At 48.1% G+C, this 15266-nt stretch overlaps 1 protein-coding gene across 1 annotated transcript; it reads left to right on the top strand.

The window, feature by feature from the left end:
- Positions 1 to 2320: 2320 nt before the first annotated feature.
- LOC144669519 (neuropeptide B-like) lies at positions 2321 to 5096 on the top strand. Its single transcript, XM_078531989.1, has 2 exons — positions 2321 to 2736; positions 3249 to 5096. Exons 1-2 carry the CDS (start codon positions 2473 to 2475, stop codon positions 3378 to 3380), a joined length of 396 nt encoding a protein of 131 aa, XP_078388115.1. The 5' UTR covers positions 2321 to 2472; the 3' UTR covers positions 3381 to 5096.
- Positions 5097 to 15266: the final 10170 nt, after the last annotated feature.

Genomic DNA, 15266 nt, shown 5'->3' with positions numbered 1-15266 from the left:
TGGGACTTCTGACTGGCTAAGAGAGCTATCCACTGGCCCAAGGCTGGCATCTTGGCTGGTGTTTTGTCGGTAATTCAAGCTTGTTATGTCTGTATTGACCCTTTAGGTGGAGCAGTGGTTCTGTACAGACCCCATTCAGAAGTAGTTGCATGTGTATTAGGAGAGAGCGCCCGGGGAAAAAGGCTAAGTGTTTGAAATTTAAAGCAGTATGGTTAAAGTGCCCGAGATGTTGCCTTAACACCCAGGAGTTGAAGAAGTGTATGAAAGTGAGTCACATGTAGGCCATACCAGGTAAGGACGGCAGATTTCCTTCCCTAAAGGACATTAGTGAACCAGATGGGTTTTTAACCATGGTCTCACATTACTGAGGCTATCTTTTAAATTCCAGTTTTGTTTCATAGACTGAATTTAAATACCCCATTGCCAAGGTGGAATTTGAACTCTTGTGTCTGAATTACTAGTCCAGTTACATATGTGTATCCAAATCCTATAGTTAACGTGATTCCCACTGTTCAGTAACTGATGGAGTGAAGCAGTCACGACCATATTCCCAGCTTTTCACCTCACCCTTTAAAAAGGTAAACTTCACATGCACGTACTGTGTGAAAATCAGAATCGAGATCACTTGACCAACGACAGTGTCTGTTACTCAGTTTTTATTTACAGGCCAGGAATGCAATTAAACATATCTGGAGTCCCTGTTGCCATGTGTCAATCACATCAGACACTGCTATATCAGAGCAGAGCTCAGAAAATTTACCCTGAAGTTATGACATGAGCACAAAGTCACAGAGAGGCATCAGACTAGTGACGGAGTTTTTGTTGATGTGAATGTTTTTGCCTGTTTCCTAATAAAGTAAGTCAGTGGAAGCAGCAGAGACTCTCTTTGCATGTACTGCCTCCCAACCCTTGTACCTGCTTGTTCCGAGCACCGCTTGTTTAAATACTAACACCACAATCTCAATAAGCAGAGAAAAACATCATTCATTCACAGGATGTGGGTGCCACTGGCAAGGCCAGCATTTATTATCTCCCCTTAAAGCCCTTGAGAAGCTGGTGGGTGAGCTGCCTTCTTGAACCGCTGCAGTCAATGTGGTGTAGGTACCCCCACAGTGCTGTTAGGGAGGATTTTGACCCAGCGACAATGAAGGAACGGTGATATATTTCCAAGTCAGGATGGTGAGTGACTTGGAGGGGAACTTGCAGGTGGTGGTGTTCCCAAGTGTCTTCTGCCCTTGTCCTTCTGGATTGTAGCGGTCGTGGGTTTGGAAGGTGCTGTCGAAGGAACCTTGCTGATTTGCTGCAATGTTTCTTGTAGCTGATACACACACTGCTGCTACTGTGCGTCGGTGGTGGAGGGAGTGAATGTTGAAGGTGGTGGATGGGGTGCTGATCAAGTGGGCTGCTTTGACCTGGATAACTAGTCAAAGCATTCAAAAGTGATGTTACTGGGAACGCCACCATGACCTGAGCTTAGCGCTAATGGGGGGGAGGTATACCCACTCAGAGACCGGAGGCAAAAACCCCAGAACCTTCCAAGGAACAGTTGTTGGGGTAGGGTGAGAGCGATGGGGACAGTAGGCTATATGTGGATGAGTTATGATGTTTGAATGGTTCCATACAACCGTATGAGAACTCACAATGAAAGGGTTAAAGCTCTTCTCTGTCCAGATTCCTCACCCTGTTTCCTGAAGGTGCTGGCTTTGCTGAACAGAACTCTCAGTCTGGGATACACAAGATGCTGTACTCTTGTTGAGGTATGGATCTGTTTTCAGGGTACTGGTGTCAGGGTTTTAATCTGATGTCGCAGTGTGGAGCCGGTATCAGAATGCGGTTCTGTTTTTGGGCTACTGTTTCACAGCCACCATGATGCTTCTGGTACCTCACTCACAGTGACCTCATCAAATGAGAAGACGGTGACTGTTGGCTACTCAACCACAGGAAGCATCACAGCCTAGCATGATCATGTCCTCATCGGAGACCCACACACACATGCAGGGAAAGAAAGAATGAACCAACATACACTGATATAGCACCTTCCACATCCTTGGAACACCCCAAAACATTTTACAGCTAATGAGGTGCAGGCGCTATATAAATGCAAGCCTTCTGTCTTTCGAATCCGATTTCTCTTGTCTTTTGACAGCACCTTGGATTCCCTGGAACCTCTTCATTGTGTTCCTGGCTCATTAGTGTTATCGCTTGAGAAATGTTTTGAGATTTCCATCCCGCTTCGGCAGCCAATAAATTCACATCAACCCGAGTCTTAAAAATATTTCGTAACCAGGAAATCAGCGTGTGAATGTTCTGTTTCTCTCTCTCTAACCTGTCGAACTGGAGATGTTGCTTATAGCCTGCTGCAGGCTCTTGAACTCAAAGTACAGCAGTGCAGCAAACGTCACTGTGAGGAGGGAGATATAAAGAGCTCCTGCCTGTTAGAGTGTGAGAGACATCCCTTGCCACAGCTGCAGGATGGCTCACCTCAGTGCAACAGTGATAGTCGGGGTTTTCTGTCTTCTGTCCATCACGCCGGCCTGTGGCTGGTATAAGCAGACATCGAGCCCTCGTTACTACGCAGTCGGGAGAGCGTCTGGGCTTCTGCAGGGTATCCAGCGGTCCGAGTACACGCGGCGAGGGGGGATCAAGGAGGGCACCACTCGCGACCTGGCAAAGCTCAGAGACTTGGCAGCAGAAGAGTGGAAGCGTCCGCTGATTGAAGAGTGGGACTCTACAATGGTGAGATAGCCCTTTCGTCTGTCCACCATGTTAACGCCTAGAGAAATGACACCCACATTCCTTGCAACAAATTTACAATCTCCTTATTTCAGGTGTTGAGTGGCACTCAGATTCCCAGGGACTGGAAGAGGTCGGGTCGGATCGATGACAGGTTCAGAACAACAGTCGGTGTTCACTTCAGTGTCCTGGGGTTAGCGAAGGAGGGACAGATTCTGCTCAGTATGTGAATAGAATGTGTGCGTCCGTGCACAAGAGTGTTCATAGGTACACTTCTGTGCCTATATGTGTCTGCACGAGTGAGTGCAAGTGTGTGCACAAGAGTGTGCTCAGATATGAGCACCCATCAATGAAACTGCCCCTTCAGGACAGCGAAGGCAGGTTGCAAGGGGAAGAAGGGGGATTAGTTGTGAATCAGTTAACCCTCTGAGATTAATATTAACTACCGGTTCATGTTGACTAGATCCCAAGAGCGAGCACTTACGTATTTCTAATAAGAGAATATTCTATTGTAGATGTGTGTGAAGAAGATCACTCCCCAGTTAAGCAGCTGTACAGCCATCGCTGAAGACCCATCGATCTTCAACTGTAAGGCCAAGGTCCATCTGACCTTTGATGTAAACGACTGTGACTCCATGGAACACTGAGCAGGCGAGGGGAGGAAGTCGGAAGGAAAGGTGGAAGACCGGAGAAGGACAAGAGGCAAAGTGCATGAACTAGCCAACCTATAAACCAATGTCTATTGCTGTCAACATCAATCCCAAAACCAAGTCTGTTTGTCTGTTGTGAAATTTGTAATTTAATTGTGACATACAATTGTGGAACTTCACCTGCTTTAAAAGAGATTGTTGAATATTCAGTTTATGTGAAATAAGATTAAATATAAGACAGTCACTAATAAATCCGATGGAGAATTCAGGAGGAACTTATTTAACCAGAGAGCGGTGAGAATGCGGAACTCGTTACCACAGGGAACGGTTGAGGTGAATAGTGCAGATATATTTCAGGGGAAGCTGGATAAACATGAGGGAGAATAGAATAGAGGGTTATGCTGATAGGGTGAGATGATGAATGGAGGGAGGAGGCGCGCGGGGAGCAGAAAGGTGATGGGACAAATGCCCTGTTTCTGTTCAGTAAACTTAACGTAATTAAATGAAATTTAATGCAGAGAAATGTAAAGTGATTCATTTTCATTGGACAAGCAAGGAGAGGCAATTTAAAAGGTATAACTCTAAATGGGGTGCAGGGGCAGTGGGACCTTGGGGTATATGTTTATAAGTCATTGAAGGTGGACAGGTTGCGAGAGTGTTTAATAAAGCATCCTGTATCCTAGACTTTATAAATATGGGCATAGAGTGCAAAAGCAAGGAAGTTATGATAATCCCGTATAAAACACTGGTTCGGCCTCAACTAGAGTATTGTGTCCATTTCTGAGCGCCACACTTCAGGAAGGATGTGAAGGCTTCAGAGGAGATAGGGCGAAACCGATGGATGGATCGAGAACCAGAGGGCACTGATTTAGGGTGCTTGGCAAAAGAAGCAATGGCGACATGAGGAAAAGCTTTTTCACGCAGCGAGTGGTTAGGATCTGGAATGCGCTGTGTGTGAGTCTGGTGGAGGCAGATTCGATGGAGGTATTCAAAAGGAACTGAAGTGAGAAGATTTGGCAGGGCCACAGGGAAAAGGCTGGCGAGTGGCACTAGGTGAGCTGCTCTCGCAGAGAGCCATCATGGACACGATGGGCTGAATGGCCTCTTTCTGTGCTGTAACCATTTTAGGATTCTCTGATTGTGTTCTGTTTGTAGAAGCTATGGGATAATCCCCCTAAAAAACACAGGAGGTTTCAGGTTAAAACTCTTCGCGCTTGTTGCTTGTTTGGTGGATTTCATCGAGGCTGGAAATAGGGTTTCCACAATTAGATTATAAAGGGAAAAATCAGCCAGGATTCTTGTTTCTGATCTGACACCAGGAGCCCCTCATTCTGCATTCTGTTCATAGAACCATACAGCACAGAAAGAGACCATTTGGCCCATCACGCCTGTGCTGGCTCTTTGAAAGAGCGATCCAATTGGTCCCACTCCCCACGCTCTTTTCCCATAGCCCAGCAAATTTGAAAGTTGCTGCTTCCTCCCCCCCTTTCAGGCAGCAGATTGCAGATCACCACAACTCGCTGCATCGAAAATGTTTTCTTCTTCTCTTCTCTGGGGCCCATGGCTGTAACTGAGCACTCATAGTCTGATTGGGGTCTACTGGGCGGGCGTCCCTGCGACAGTCAGTAGAGGACAGGAGGAGCGTAGGATTCTCCCAGTGTGTCGATGTGGCCTGTCTCCTTGTTTTGTGCGGTACAGTTCAATTGTATTAAAAAAAAATCAGTGAATTTACTTTCTCCGTCCAACGACTGTGGACAATAAAATTAGCAACACCCTGAAATACAAGTTTGCTGTCATTTCACTGCAATTATCCCCATTCTCTGTCTGCCCCACTTCATCACACCATTCTTAGATTGTACAGGTCGCCTGGCGGGTGTAAAGACTGTGAGAGAGTCTTCCCTCTGTCGTGATAGATTCCAAATAAGTCTCAACTGTCTTGTGGTGCAGAGGGCAGTGTCCCTGCCTCTGAACCAGAAGCTCTGGGCTCTGAGGCCCACTCCAGGATTCGTTGGCCAAGGAAGGTGCGTTTGAAATGTGGCCAAACAGGTTGGGTACTGACCTGCAAATCCTTTCCAGCCCACACCAATGTAGGTGGTAAGATTGGGAGAGATTCCTGGTCAGCGATGTGGTGGGAAGAACATTGGAGCTTCTCCCATACCTCCAGACTACAACATGCATGGAAAAAGTGCAACAGCAACTTGGACTCCCTGAGTGACACACAGTGAGAAACGTCTTTAGCCAGAGAGAGTGGTGAATCTATGGAATTCATTGCCACAGAAGGCTGTGGAGGCCAGGTCATTGAGTGTATTTAAGACCGAGATAGATAGGTTCTTGATCGGTAAGGGGATCAAAGGTTACGGGGAGAAGGGGGGAGAAGGCGGGAGAATGGGGTTGAGAAACTTATCAGCCATGATTGAATGGTGGAGCAGACTCGATGGGCCGAATGGCCTAATTTCTGCTCCTATGTCTTATGGTCTACACCACCACCAAACCTCAACTCTCATCGGCCCTGATAGCTTTACAAGAAAAATAAAGAAAAACTTGCATTTATATAGCGCCTCTCACAACCCCAGACCACCCAAAAATGCTTTGCAGCCAGTTAAGCACTGTTTGAAGCGTAGTCACTGTTGTAATGTAGGAAATGCGGCAGCCAATTTGGGCACAGCAAGATCCCACAAAACAGCAATGTGATATTGACCCGGATCATCTGTTTTTGTGATGTTGACTGTGGGATAAATATTGGCCAGGACACTGAAAATCGCACCCCCCCCGCCCAGATTTTCTTCAAAATACTGGCCGTGGGATCTTTTACATCAACCCGAGCAGGCAGTTGGGGCCTGGGTTTAGTGTCTCACCTGAAAGACGGCACTCCTGACAGTGCAGCAGTCCCTCAGTAGTGCACTGGGCGTGTCAGCCTGGGTTTTTCTTTTGCTGAGAAACAATTCTCTTAGAGCCATTATTCCCATGTCTGCATGAGTCCAACACACAGGGGCCATCGGTCGCTGAGTGGCGATCATACTCCCTCTGGAGAGCTGGTGTGGCTCTGAGAGATGCTGCTTTTGATTTGCAACCTGGCATGTAACAGATTCTAACGAAGACCATCATTCAACTGTAAAACTGTGACAAAAACAGACAATTCAAATGAACCAGGAACATTTACTCCACACATTGATTATTATATACACGCCACATCTGTAAAACTTATACCATTGTTTTCCTCTGGCAGATTTCCCTCCTCACTCCACTCCACTCCTTCCCTGAAAACACAGGCTATTTCTCTGACAGTGATTCCAACAAGTACCCCACCATTGGCCAGCTTCACCTTTAACCCCTGACACAACACCCCTGGACAGGGTCAGTTTCACCCTGGTAGTCGCGCTCTCAGAGCTAGATATTTGAGCCCACAATCCAGGCTGTTACTCAATTCAGTACTGAGGGAGTGCTGCACTGTCAGAGGGTCAGTACTGAGGGAGTGCTGCACTGTCAGAGGGTCAGTACTGAGGGAGTGCTGCACTGTCGGAGGGTCAGTACTGAGGGAGTGCTGCACCATCGGAGGGTCAGTACTGAGGGAGTGCTGCACCATCAGAGGGTCAGTACTGAGGGAGTGCTGCACCATCAGAGGGTCAGTACTGAGGGAGTGCTGCACTGTTGGAGGGTCAGTACTGGGGGAGTGCTGCACTGTTGGAGGGTCAGTACTGAGGGAGTGCTGCACTGTTGGAGGGTCAGTACTAAGGGAGTGCTGCACTGTTGGAGGGTCAGTACTGAGGGAGTGCTGCACTGTCAGAGGGTCAGTACTGAGGAAGTGCTGCACTGTTGGAGGGTCAGTACTGAGGGAGTGCTGCACTGTTGGAGGGTCAGTACTGAGGGAGTGCTGCACTGTCAGAGGGTCAGTACTGAGGGAGTGCTGCACTGTCGGACAGTCAGTACTGAGGGAGTGCTGCATTGCTGGAGGGTCAGTACTGAGGGAGTGCTGCACTGTCAGAGGGTCAGTACTGAGGGAGTGCTGCACTGTCAGAGAGTCAGTACTGAGGGAGTGCTGCACTGTCAGAGGGTCAGTACTGAGGGAGTGCTGCACTGTCGGAGGGTCAGTACTGAGGGAGTGCTGCACTGTCAGAGGGTCAGTACTGGGGGAGTGCTGCACTGTCAGAGGGTCAGCACTGAGGGAGTGCTGCACTGTCGGAGGGTCAGTACTGAGGGAGTGCTGCACTGTCGGAGGGTCAGTACTGAGGGAGTGCTGCACTGTTGAAGGGTCAGTACTGAGGGAGTGCTGCACTGTCAGAGGGTCAGTACTGAGGGAGTGCTGCACTGTTGAAGGGTCAGTACTGAGGGAGTGCTGTCAGATGTTTAAACCATTAAACCCAATCCCAATAGCCTATTCAGGATTTTAGGGGTAAAATGTTTCCATGAAACAATTTTGTGAGAAGAATTCTGGACAATATTTATCCCTCACTCAACAGTAAAAACATATTTATTGGCCATTTTTTTCATTTTCTGTTTTGGGGATCTTGTTGTATAAAATTTGTCAGCCTTACCTGCTTCGAAGTTGTTGGCTGGGAAATGCTTTGGGGCATCCTGATGATGTGAAAGGCGCTAGATCAAAGCAAATTCTTTCTCATCTTGTAAAGACAAGAACTGGTACAAAGTCAGTTTACAAAAGCAGCCAAGTTTCTTTTCTCTGCTTTCATTTAATTCAAAAAATAAACCATTGCAGCTCAAATGATTCATCTTACTTTGCAAATATTCACGTTGTGGAGCTGATGTGATTTTAATCACTTTTTTATTTTAATAACTTTTCCTCATTAACACATTAAAGATTTCGGGGTTTATTCAGGCAAAGCAGGAACTAACCAGAGAAGCTGAGTGAGAACAGGATGATTGAGAAAGGCAGCGGGAGATTGGCAGAGAATTAAAGAGACGCAAAACTTCAGTGAAGCCCCTGGTGGGAGGGGCAGTGGGGGGGGGGAAATGTTGGGGGGAGCTGAGCGGGGCGGGGGGTGGGGGGAGATGTGGGGTCTGTTGTGGGAGGCTGAGCGGGGGGGTGGGGGTCTGTTGTGGGGGGCTAAGCGGGGGGGGTGGGGGATGTTGTGGGAGGCTGAGCGGTGGGGTGGGGGCTGTTGTGGGAGGCTGAGCAGGGTGGGGTGGAGGATGGCTGGGCCCAGCATTTATTGCCCATCCCTAGTTGCCCTTGAGAAGGTGGTGGTGAGCTGCCTTCTTGTACCGCTGCAGTCCGTGTGGTGTAGGTACACCCACAGTGCTGTTAGGGAGGGAGTTCCAGGATTTTGACCCAGTGACAGTGAAGGAACGGCCGATATATTTCCAATTCAGGATGGTGAGTGACTTGGAGGGGAACTTCCAGGTGGTGGTGTTCCCATGTGTCTGCTGCCCTCGTCCTTCTAGATGGTAGTGGTCGTGGGTTTGGAAGGTGCTGTCTAGGAAGCCATGGTCAATTCCTACAGTGCATCTTGTAGACGGTACACACTGCTGCTACTGTGCGTCGGTGGTGGAGGGAGTGAATGTTTGTGGATGTGGTGCCAATCAAGTGAGCTGCTTTGTCCTGGATGGTGTCGAGCTTCTTGAGTGTTGTGGGAGCTGCACTCATCCAGACAAGTGGAGAGTATTCCATCACACTCCTGGCTTGTGCCTTGTAGATGGTGGACAGGCTTTGGGGAGTCAGGAGGTGAGTTATTCACCGCAGGATTCCCAGCCTCTGACCTGCTCTTGTAGCCACAGAATTTATATGGCTAGTCCAGTTCAGTTTCTGGTCAATGGTAACCCCCAGGATGTTGATAGTGGGGGATTCAGTGATGGTAATGCCATTGAATATCAAGGGGCGATGGTTGGATTCTCTCTTGTTGGAGATGCTCATTGCCCGGCACTTGTGTTGCGTGAATGTTACTTGCCACTTGTCAGCCCAAACCTGGATATTGTCCAGGTCTTGCTGCATTTGGACATGGACTGCTTCAGTATCTGAGGAGTTGCGAATGGTGCTGAATGTTGTGCAATCATCAGTTAACATCCCCACTTCTGACCTTATTATGGAAGGAAGTTCATTGATGAAACAGCTGAAGATGGTTGGGCCGAGGACACTACCCTGAGGAACTCCTGCAGTGATATCCTGGAGCTGAGATGACTGACCTCCAACAACCACAACCATCTTCCTTTGTGCTAGGTATGACTCTAACCAGTGGAGAGTTTTCCCCCTGATTCCCATTGACTCCAGTTTTTCTAGGGTTCCTTGATGCCACACTCGGTCAAATGCTGCCTTGATGTCAAGGGCAGTCACTCTCACCTCACCCCTGGAGTTCAGCTCTTTTGTCAATGTTTAAACCAAGGCTGTAATGAGGTCAGGAGCTGAGTGGTTTTGGCAGAACCCAAACTGAGAGTCAGTGAGCAGGTTACTGCTAAGCACTGATGCTTGATAGCACTGCTGATGACCCTTTCCATTACTTTACTTTATCCGAGATGGATAGGTTCTTGATTGGTAAGGGGATCATAGGTTACGGGGAGAAGGCGGGAGAATGGGGTTGAGAAACTTAACAGCCATGATTGAATGGTGGAGAAGACTCGATGGGCCGAATGGCCTATTTTCTGCTCCTATGTCTTATGGTCTATGGTATTTACTGATGATCAAGAGTAGACTGATAATTAGCCGGTGCTTTTTGTGTACTGGACATACCTGGGCAATTTTCCACATTGCCGGGTAGATGCCAGTGTTGTAGCTGTACTGGAACAGCTTGGCTAGGGGCACGGCAAGTTCTGGAGCACAAGTCTTCAGTACTATTGCCGAAACATTTTCAGGGCCCATAGCCTTTGCAGTATCCAGTACCTTCAGCCGTTTCTTGATATCACATGGAGTGAATCGAATTGGCTGAAGAAGGAGGCCGAGATGGATCATCCACTTGGCACTCCTGGCTGAAGATTGTAACAAATGCTTCAGCCTTATCTTTTACACTGATGTGCTGGGCACCAGTCCCACAGCAGCTGATGTGGAATAAAATCCTGGTATGAATCCATTGTCGGTTATCATAAAGAAACCATCTGGTTCACTAATCCCCTTTATGGAAGGGGGTTTGCCAGTCTGGCCTACATGTGACTCCAGTTCCACAGCAATGTGGTCAACTCTGAAATGGCCGAGCAAATCACTCAGTTATATCAAACCGTGTGGAGTCTAATAAAATGATCGACCTGGGCATTGGAAATAACAATGGCAAACACAGCCCTGTCGACCCTAATGTCATCTGGGGCCTTGTGCCAAAACTGGGAGATCTGGTCAGGCAACAGCCTCACAGAATCATCCCAGAGATAACGTCTCGGACACCACCGTCACCATTCCTGGCTATGTCCGGTCGGTGGGACAGCAGAGGTGGTGGCTCAATGGAGTTTCCATGGGAATCCTTAACAGTGTCTCTGGGCCTCATGAAGTCTCATGGCATCAGGTCAAACATGGGCAAGGAAACCTCCTGCTGATCACCACCTACCACCCTCCCTCAGCTGATGAATCAGTGCTTCTCCATGTTGAACATCACTTGGAGGAAGCACTGAGGGTGGCAACGGCACAGAATGTACCCTGGGTGGGGGACTTCAATGTCCATCACCAAGAGTGGTTTGGTAGCACCACTACTGACCGAGCTGGCCGAGTCCTAAAGGATATAGCTGCTAGGCTGGGTCTGCGGCAGGTGGTGAGAGAACCAGCAAGAGAGAAAAACATACTTGACCTCATTCTCATCAACCTGCCTGCCGTAGATGCATCTGTCCATGATGGGATCAGTAGGGGTGACAATTGTACAGTCCTTGTGGAGACGAAGTCCTGTCTTCATATTGAGGATACCCCCCATCGCGTTGTGTGGCACTACCACCGTGCTAAATGGGATAGATTTTGAACAGACCTAGCAACTAAAAACTGGGCAACCATGAGGTGCTGTGGGCCATCAGCAGCAGCAGAATTGTACTCAACCACAATCTGTAACCTCATGGCCCAGCATAACCCCACTCTACCATTACCATCAATCTAGGGGATCAACCCTGGCTCAATGAAGAGTGTAGAAGGGCATGCCAGGGGCAGCACCAGGCATACCTAAAAATGAGGTGTCAACCTGGTGAAGCCAGAACATGGGACTACTTGCGTGCCAAACAGCATAAGCAGCAAGTGATAGACAGAGCTAAGCGATCCCACAACCAGCGGATCAGATCTAAGCTCTACAGTCCCGCCACATCCAGTCGTGAATGGTGATGGACAATTAAACAACTGACTGGAGGAGGAGGCTCCACAAATATCCCCATCCTCAATGATGGGGGAGCCTAGCAGATAAGTGCAAAAGATAAGGCTGAAGCATTTGCTACAATCTTCAGCCAGAAGTGCCGAGTGGATGATCCATCTCAACCTCCTCCAGAGGTCCCCAGCATTACAGATGCCAGTCATCAGCCAATTTGTTTCACTCCACGTGATATCAAGAAAAGGCTGAAGGCACTGGGTACTGCAAAGGCTTTGTGTCCTCAGCCCAACCATCTTCAGCTGCTTCATCAATGACCTTCCTTCCATCATAAGGTCAGAAGTGGGGATGTTCGCTGATGATTGCACAATGTTCAGCACCATTCACAACTCCTCAGATACTGAAGCAGCCCATGTCCAAATGCAGCAAGACCTGGACAATATCCAGGCTTGGGCTGACAAGTGGCAAGTAACATTCACACCGCACAAGTGTCAGGCAATTACCATCTCCAACAAGAGAGAATCCAACCATCACCCCTTGATATTCAATGGCATTACCATCACTGAATCCCCCACTATCAACATCCTGGGGGTTAGTATTGACCAGAAACTGAACTGGACTAGCCATATAAATACTGTGGCTACAAGAGCAGGTCAGAGGATAGGAATCCTGCGATGAGTAACTCATCTCCTGACTCCCCAAAGCCTGTCCACCATCTACAAAGTACAAGTCAGGAGTGTGATGGAATACTCCCCTCTTGCCTGGATGAGTGCAGCTCCCACAACACTCAAGAAGCTCAACACCATCCAGGGCAAAGCAGCCCACTTGATTGGCACCACATCCACAAACATTCACTCCCTCCACCACCGACGCACAGTAGCAGCAGTGTGTACCATCTACAAGATGCACTGCAGGAACGCACCAAGCCTCCTTAGACAGCACCTTCCAAACCCACGACCATTACCATCTAGAAGGATAAGGGCAGCAGATAGATGGGAACACCACCACCTGGAAGTTCCTCTCCAAGCCACTCACCATCTTGACTTGGAAATATATCGCCGTTCCTTCACTGTCGCTGGGTCAAAATCCTGGAACTCCCTCCCTAACAGCACTATGGATGTACCTACACCACATGGACTGCAGCGGTTCAAGAAGGCAGCTCACCACCCTTGCAAGGGTAATTAGGAACGGGCGAGAATGCCCACATCCCATGAACAAATAAAAAAAATTGAAACAAAATTAAAAAGCAAATGAATGGCCCTCTCTCACATAAAGTCTCCCCATTCTCAGAGAGATGTCACATGTCCAGCATTGTTTAAGAATTCCAGATCAACCTTTTGAACTACGAGCAACATTCCTGGGAGAAATATCATAGGAGCTTTGAAGAAACAATCGCGTTGCTTTCCTCATCTTTTGCCAGCTTTGAGACTCTGGCCAGAAAGTGGAATCGAGTGTCGGGAATCTGAGAAAGGAAAGGTCAGAGAAACAAACCTCTTGGACAGAGAGCGGATGAAGATAATTCTGGAATACTAGTTTCAATTAAGTTGGAAGTTGTAGGACAGGGGTCAAACCAGCAAAAGGTATTTGTAGGGATGCAGAGCATCATGACAGGAGATATTGTTTCGTCTGGCTGTTTAGAGGGATGTCAAAGATCTCATGGGCAGTTCTCCTTGGAATCTCGGGCCTATATTCCCGCCCCTCATGCCAATTTCAGGCATCTTGCTGTGCACAAAGTGGCTGCTTGATTTGATTACATAACAAGAGTTGCTCCATCTCCCTGAGTGTGAAATGTTTTGGGTTCTCCACAGATACAAGGTCAGGGGGGATTTTTTTGCTATTTGTTTTGTCCGTTTTGTTAAGGTTGACAAATTCCTGTCCCCCACCCCCTCCCGGTGCTGAACCTTCAAGCCCATTCGAATCCAGCCTGCTCCAAACATTCTCAACACCCCACCCACCCCCCCGATGGTTTTTTTTCCACATCTGTTTCCAATCTCGACAATGTTGAAATGAATTGTTGAAAAGCCTCCAGTCATTTCCTCAGGTCATTTAATTTGTCATCAAGCCCACAGAGAGATGATTAGAACCTTATAATCTAGGAACGAACAAACATTGCTTCTGTACCGTCAGTGAAGCGTTCTGATTGAGATTGTTGCTGGAGAGGAGTTGCTGTAATGTCACCAGTGATACTCCCTCCCTTTGCTTTCCCTTCCTCAACTCTCCTCCTTCCCACTTGCATTTACTTCTCTTGCGTCTTTCATGACCTCTGTACGTCCAAAACCGCTTCAAAGTACTTTTTGAAGTGTAATGTAGGAAACAGCACCAAATTTGTGCACAGCAAGATCCCATAAAAGAGCCAAATGATAACAACCGAACCATCTGTTTTGTGACGGCGATTGAGGAATAATTATTAACCAGGACACCAGGTGTAACTCCCCTGTTCGTCTTCGAACAAACGGCCTGGGATCTTTCAAACCAGGGCAGACCAGGCCTCAGTTTAACCCCTCACCCAAAAGACTGCACCTCAAGTGTGTAGCACTCCCTTGGTACCGCACTGCAAGTGTCAACCTGGATTATGTGCTCCAGTCTTTGGAGTGGGACTTGAAAGCACAGCCTTCTGATTCCGAAATGTGAGCGGTACCTACCTAGCTACAGGCAATGCTTTTTCATTTACGAAGCCAGACAGTGAGAATTTGGCAGGCTGTTCAACCGTGGAATGCATCGCAGCCGGGCAGGATTCGCACCGTGAATAATCCCAGCAGGAATTCTGTGGATTGGGATCAAGGCTGGTGGTGGTGGTGGTGGGGGGTGGGGGGATTTCGGTTCATCATTATTTTCTGCCCCTCCCCAACCCCCAGCCAGGGGGCACTGAGGGCAATTGAAACACCCTCACACAGGTGACAAAAGCAAGTCGATGTGAGGGAGTGAAGACAAATACAATAGAGGAATGAAGAGTTAAGGGGTGGCAGTGAGGATCAGAATTGGTCGTTTTTCTACCTGCCCCCAGGGGCACAGTGTGAATTCAGGAAAGGATTCACAGGCTGATTAATGATCTGTTTGACTATGGCAGGTCCTGTAGCTTAGGTATTATGCTATGGGAGACGAGATCTGGATCATCACCTGGAGACCTCAGTTCAAATCCTACTATACCAACCGGGCGGGGAATTAAAATAATTTAATTAAATAAAACCTGGAAGAAAAGTAAAACCAGATTGTTCTAGAAACCCAAGTGGTTCACTAATGCCCTTTAGGGGAGTAAATCTGCCACCCTTACCCGGTCTGGCCTACACATGACTCCAGACCCACAGCCATGTGGCTGACTCTGCAATGGCCCAGCAAACCAATCAGTTATATCATTATGGCGGTGTATTGGTCAATAATTGATTATACAATGGCTACAGGACAGAAGGAGGCCATTCAGTACCTTGTGACCATACTAGCTCTCTGAAGAGCAGCTCCGTTAATCCCTCTCCTTGTTTCCTCCACAGTTTTTGTTTTCTCTCCAGCTGCCTATCCGATTCTCCTTTGAAAGCCACGACTGCGTCCACCTCTGCCACACCCTCAGGCAGTGCATTCCACATCCTAAACCCTTGCTGCGTAACAGACATTTGCCTCGTGTTGCCTCTGATTCTTTTACCAATCACCTTAAGTCAGTGTCCTCCAGGACTTGACACAT

This window comes from Cetorhinus maximus, chromosome 29 (genome assembly GCF_964194155.1).
Source record: "Cetorhinus maximus chromosome 29, sCetMax3.hap1.1, whole genome shotgun sequence".
Taxonomy (NCBI): domain Eukaryota; kingdom Metazoa; phylum Chordata; class Chondrichthyes; order Lamniformes; family Cetorhinidae; genus Cetorhinus; species Cetorhinus maximus.
The sequence above is the reverse complement of the archived record's forward strand: the minus strand, read 5'-3'. Positions and strand labels throughout refer to the sequence as shown.

Coding starts and splice junctions, on each gene's coding strand:
- LOC144669519 (XM_078531989.1), top strand. CDS start 2,473: ATGGCTCACCTCAGTGCAACAGTGATAGTCGGGGTTTTCTGTCTTCTG. Junction 2,737..3,248: donor AAGAGTGGGACTCTACAATG/GTGAGATAGCCC, acceptor ATTCTATTGTAG/ATGTGTGTGAAGAAGATCAC.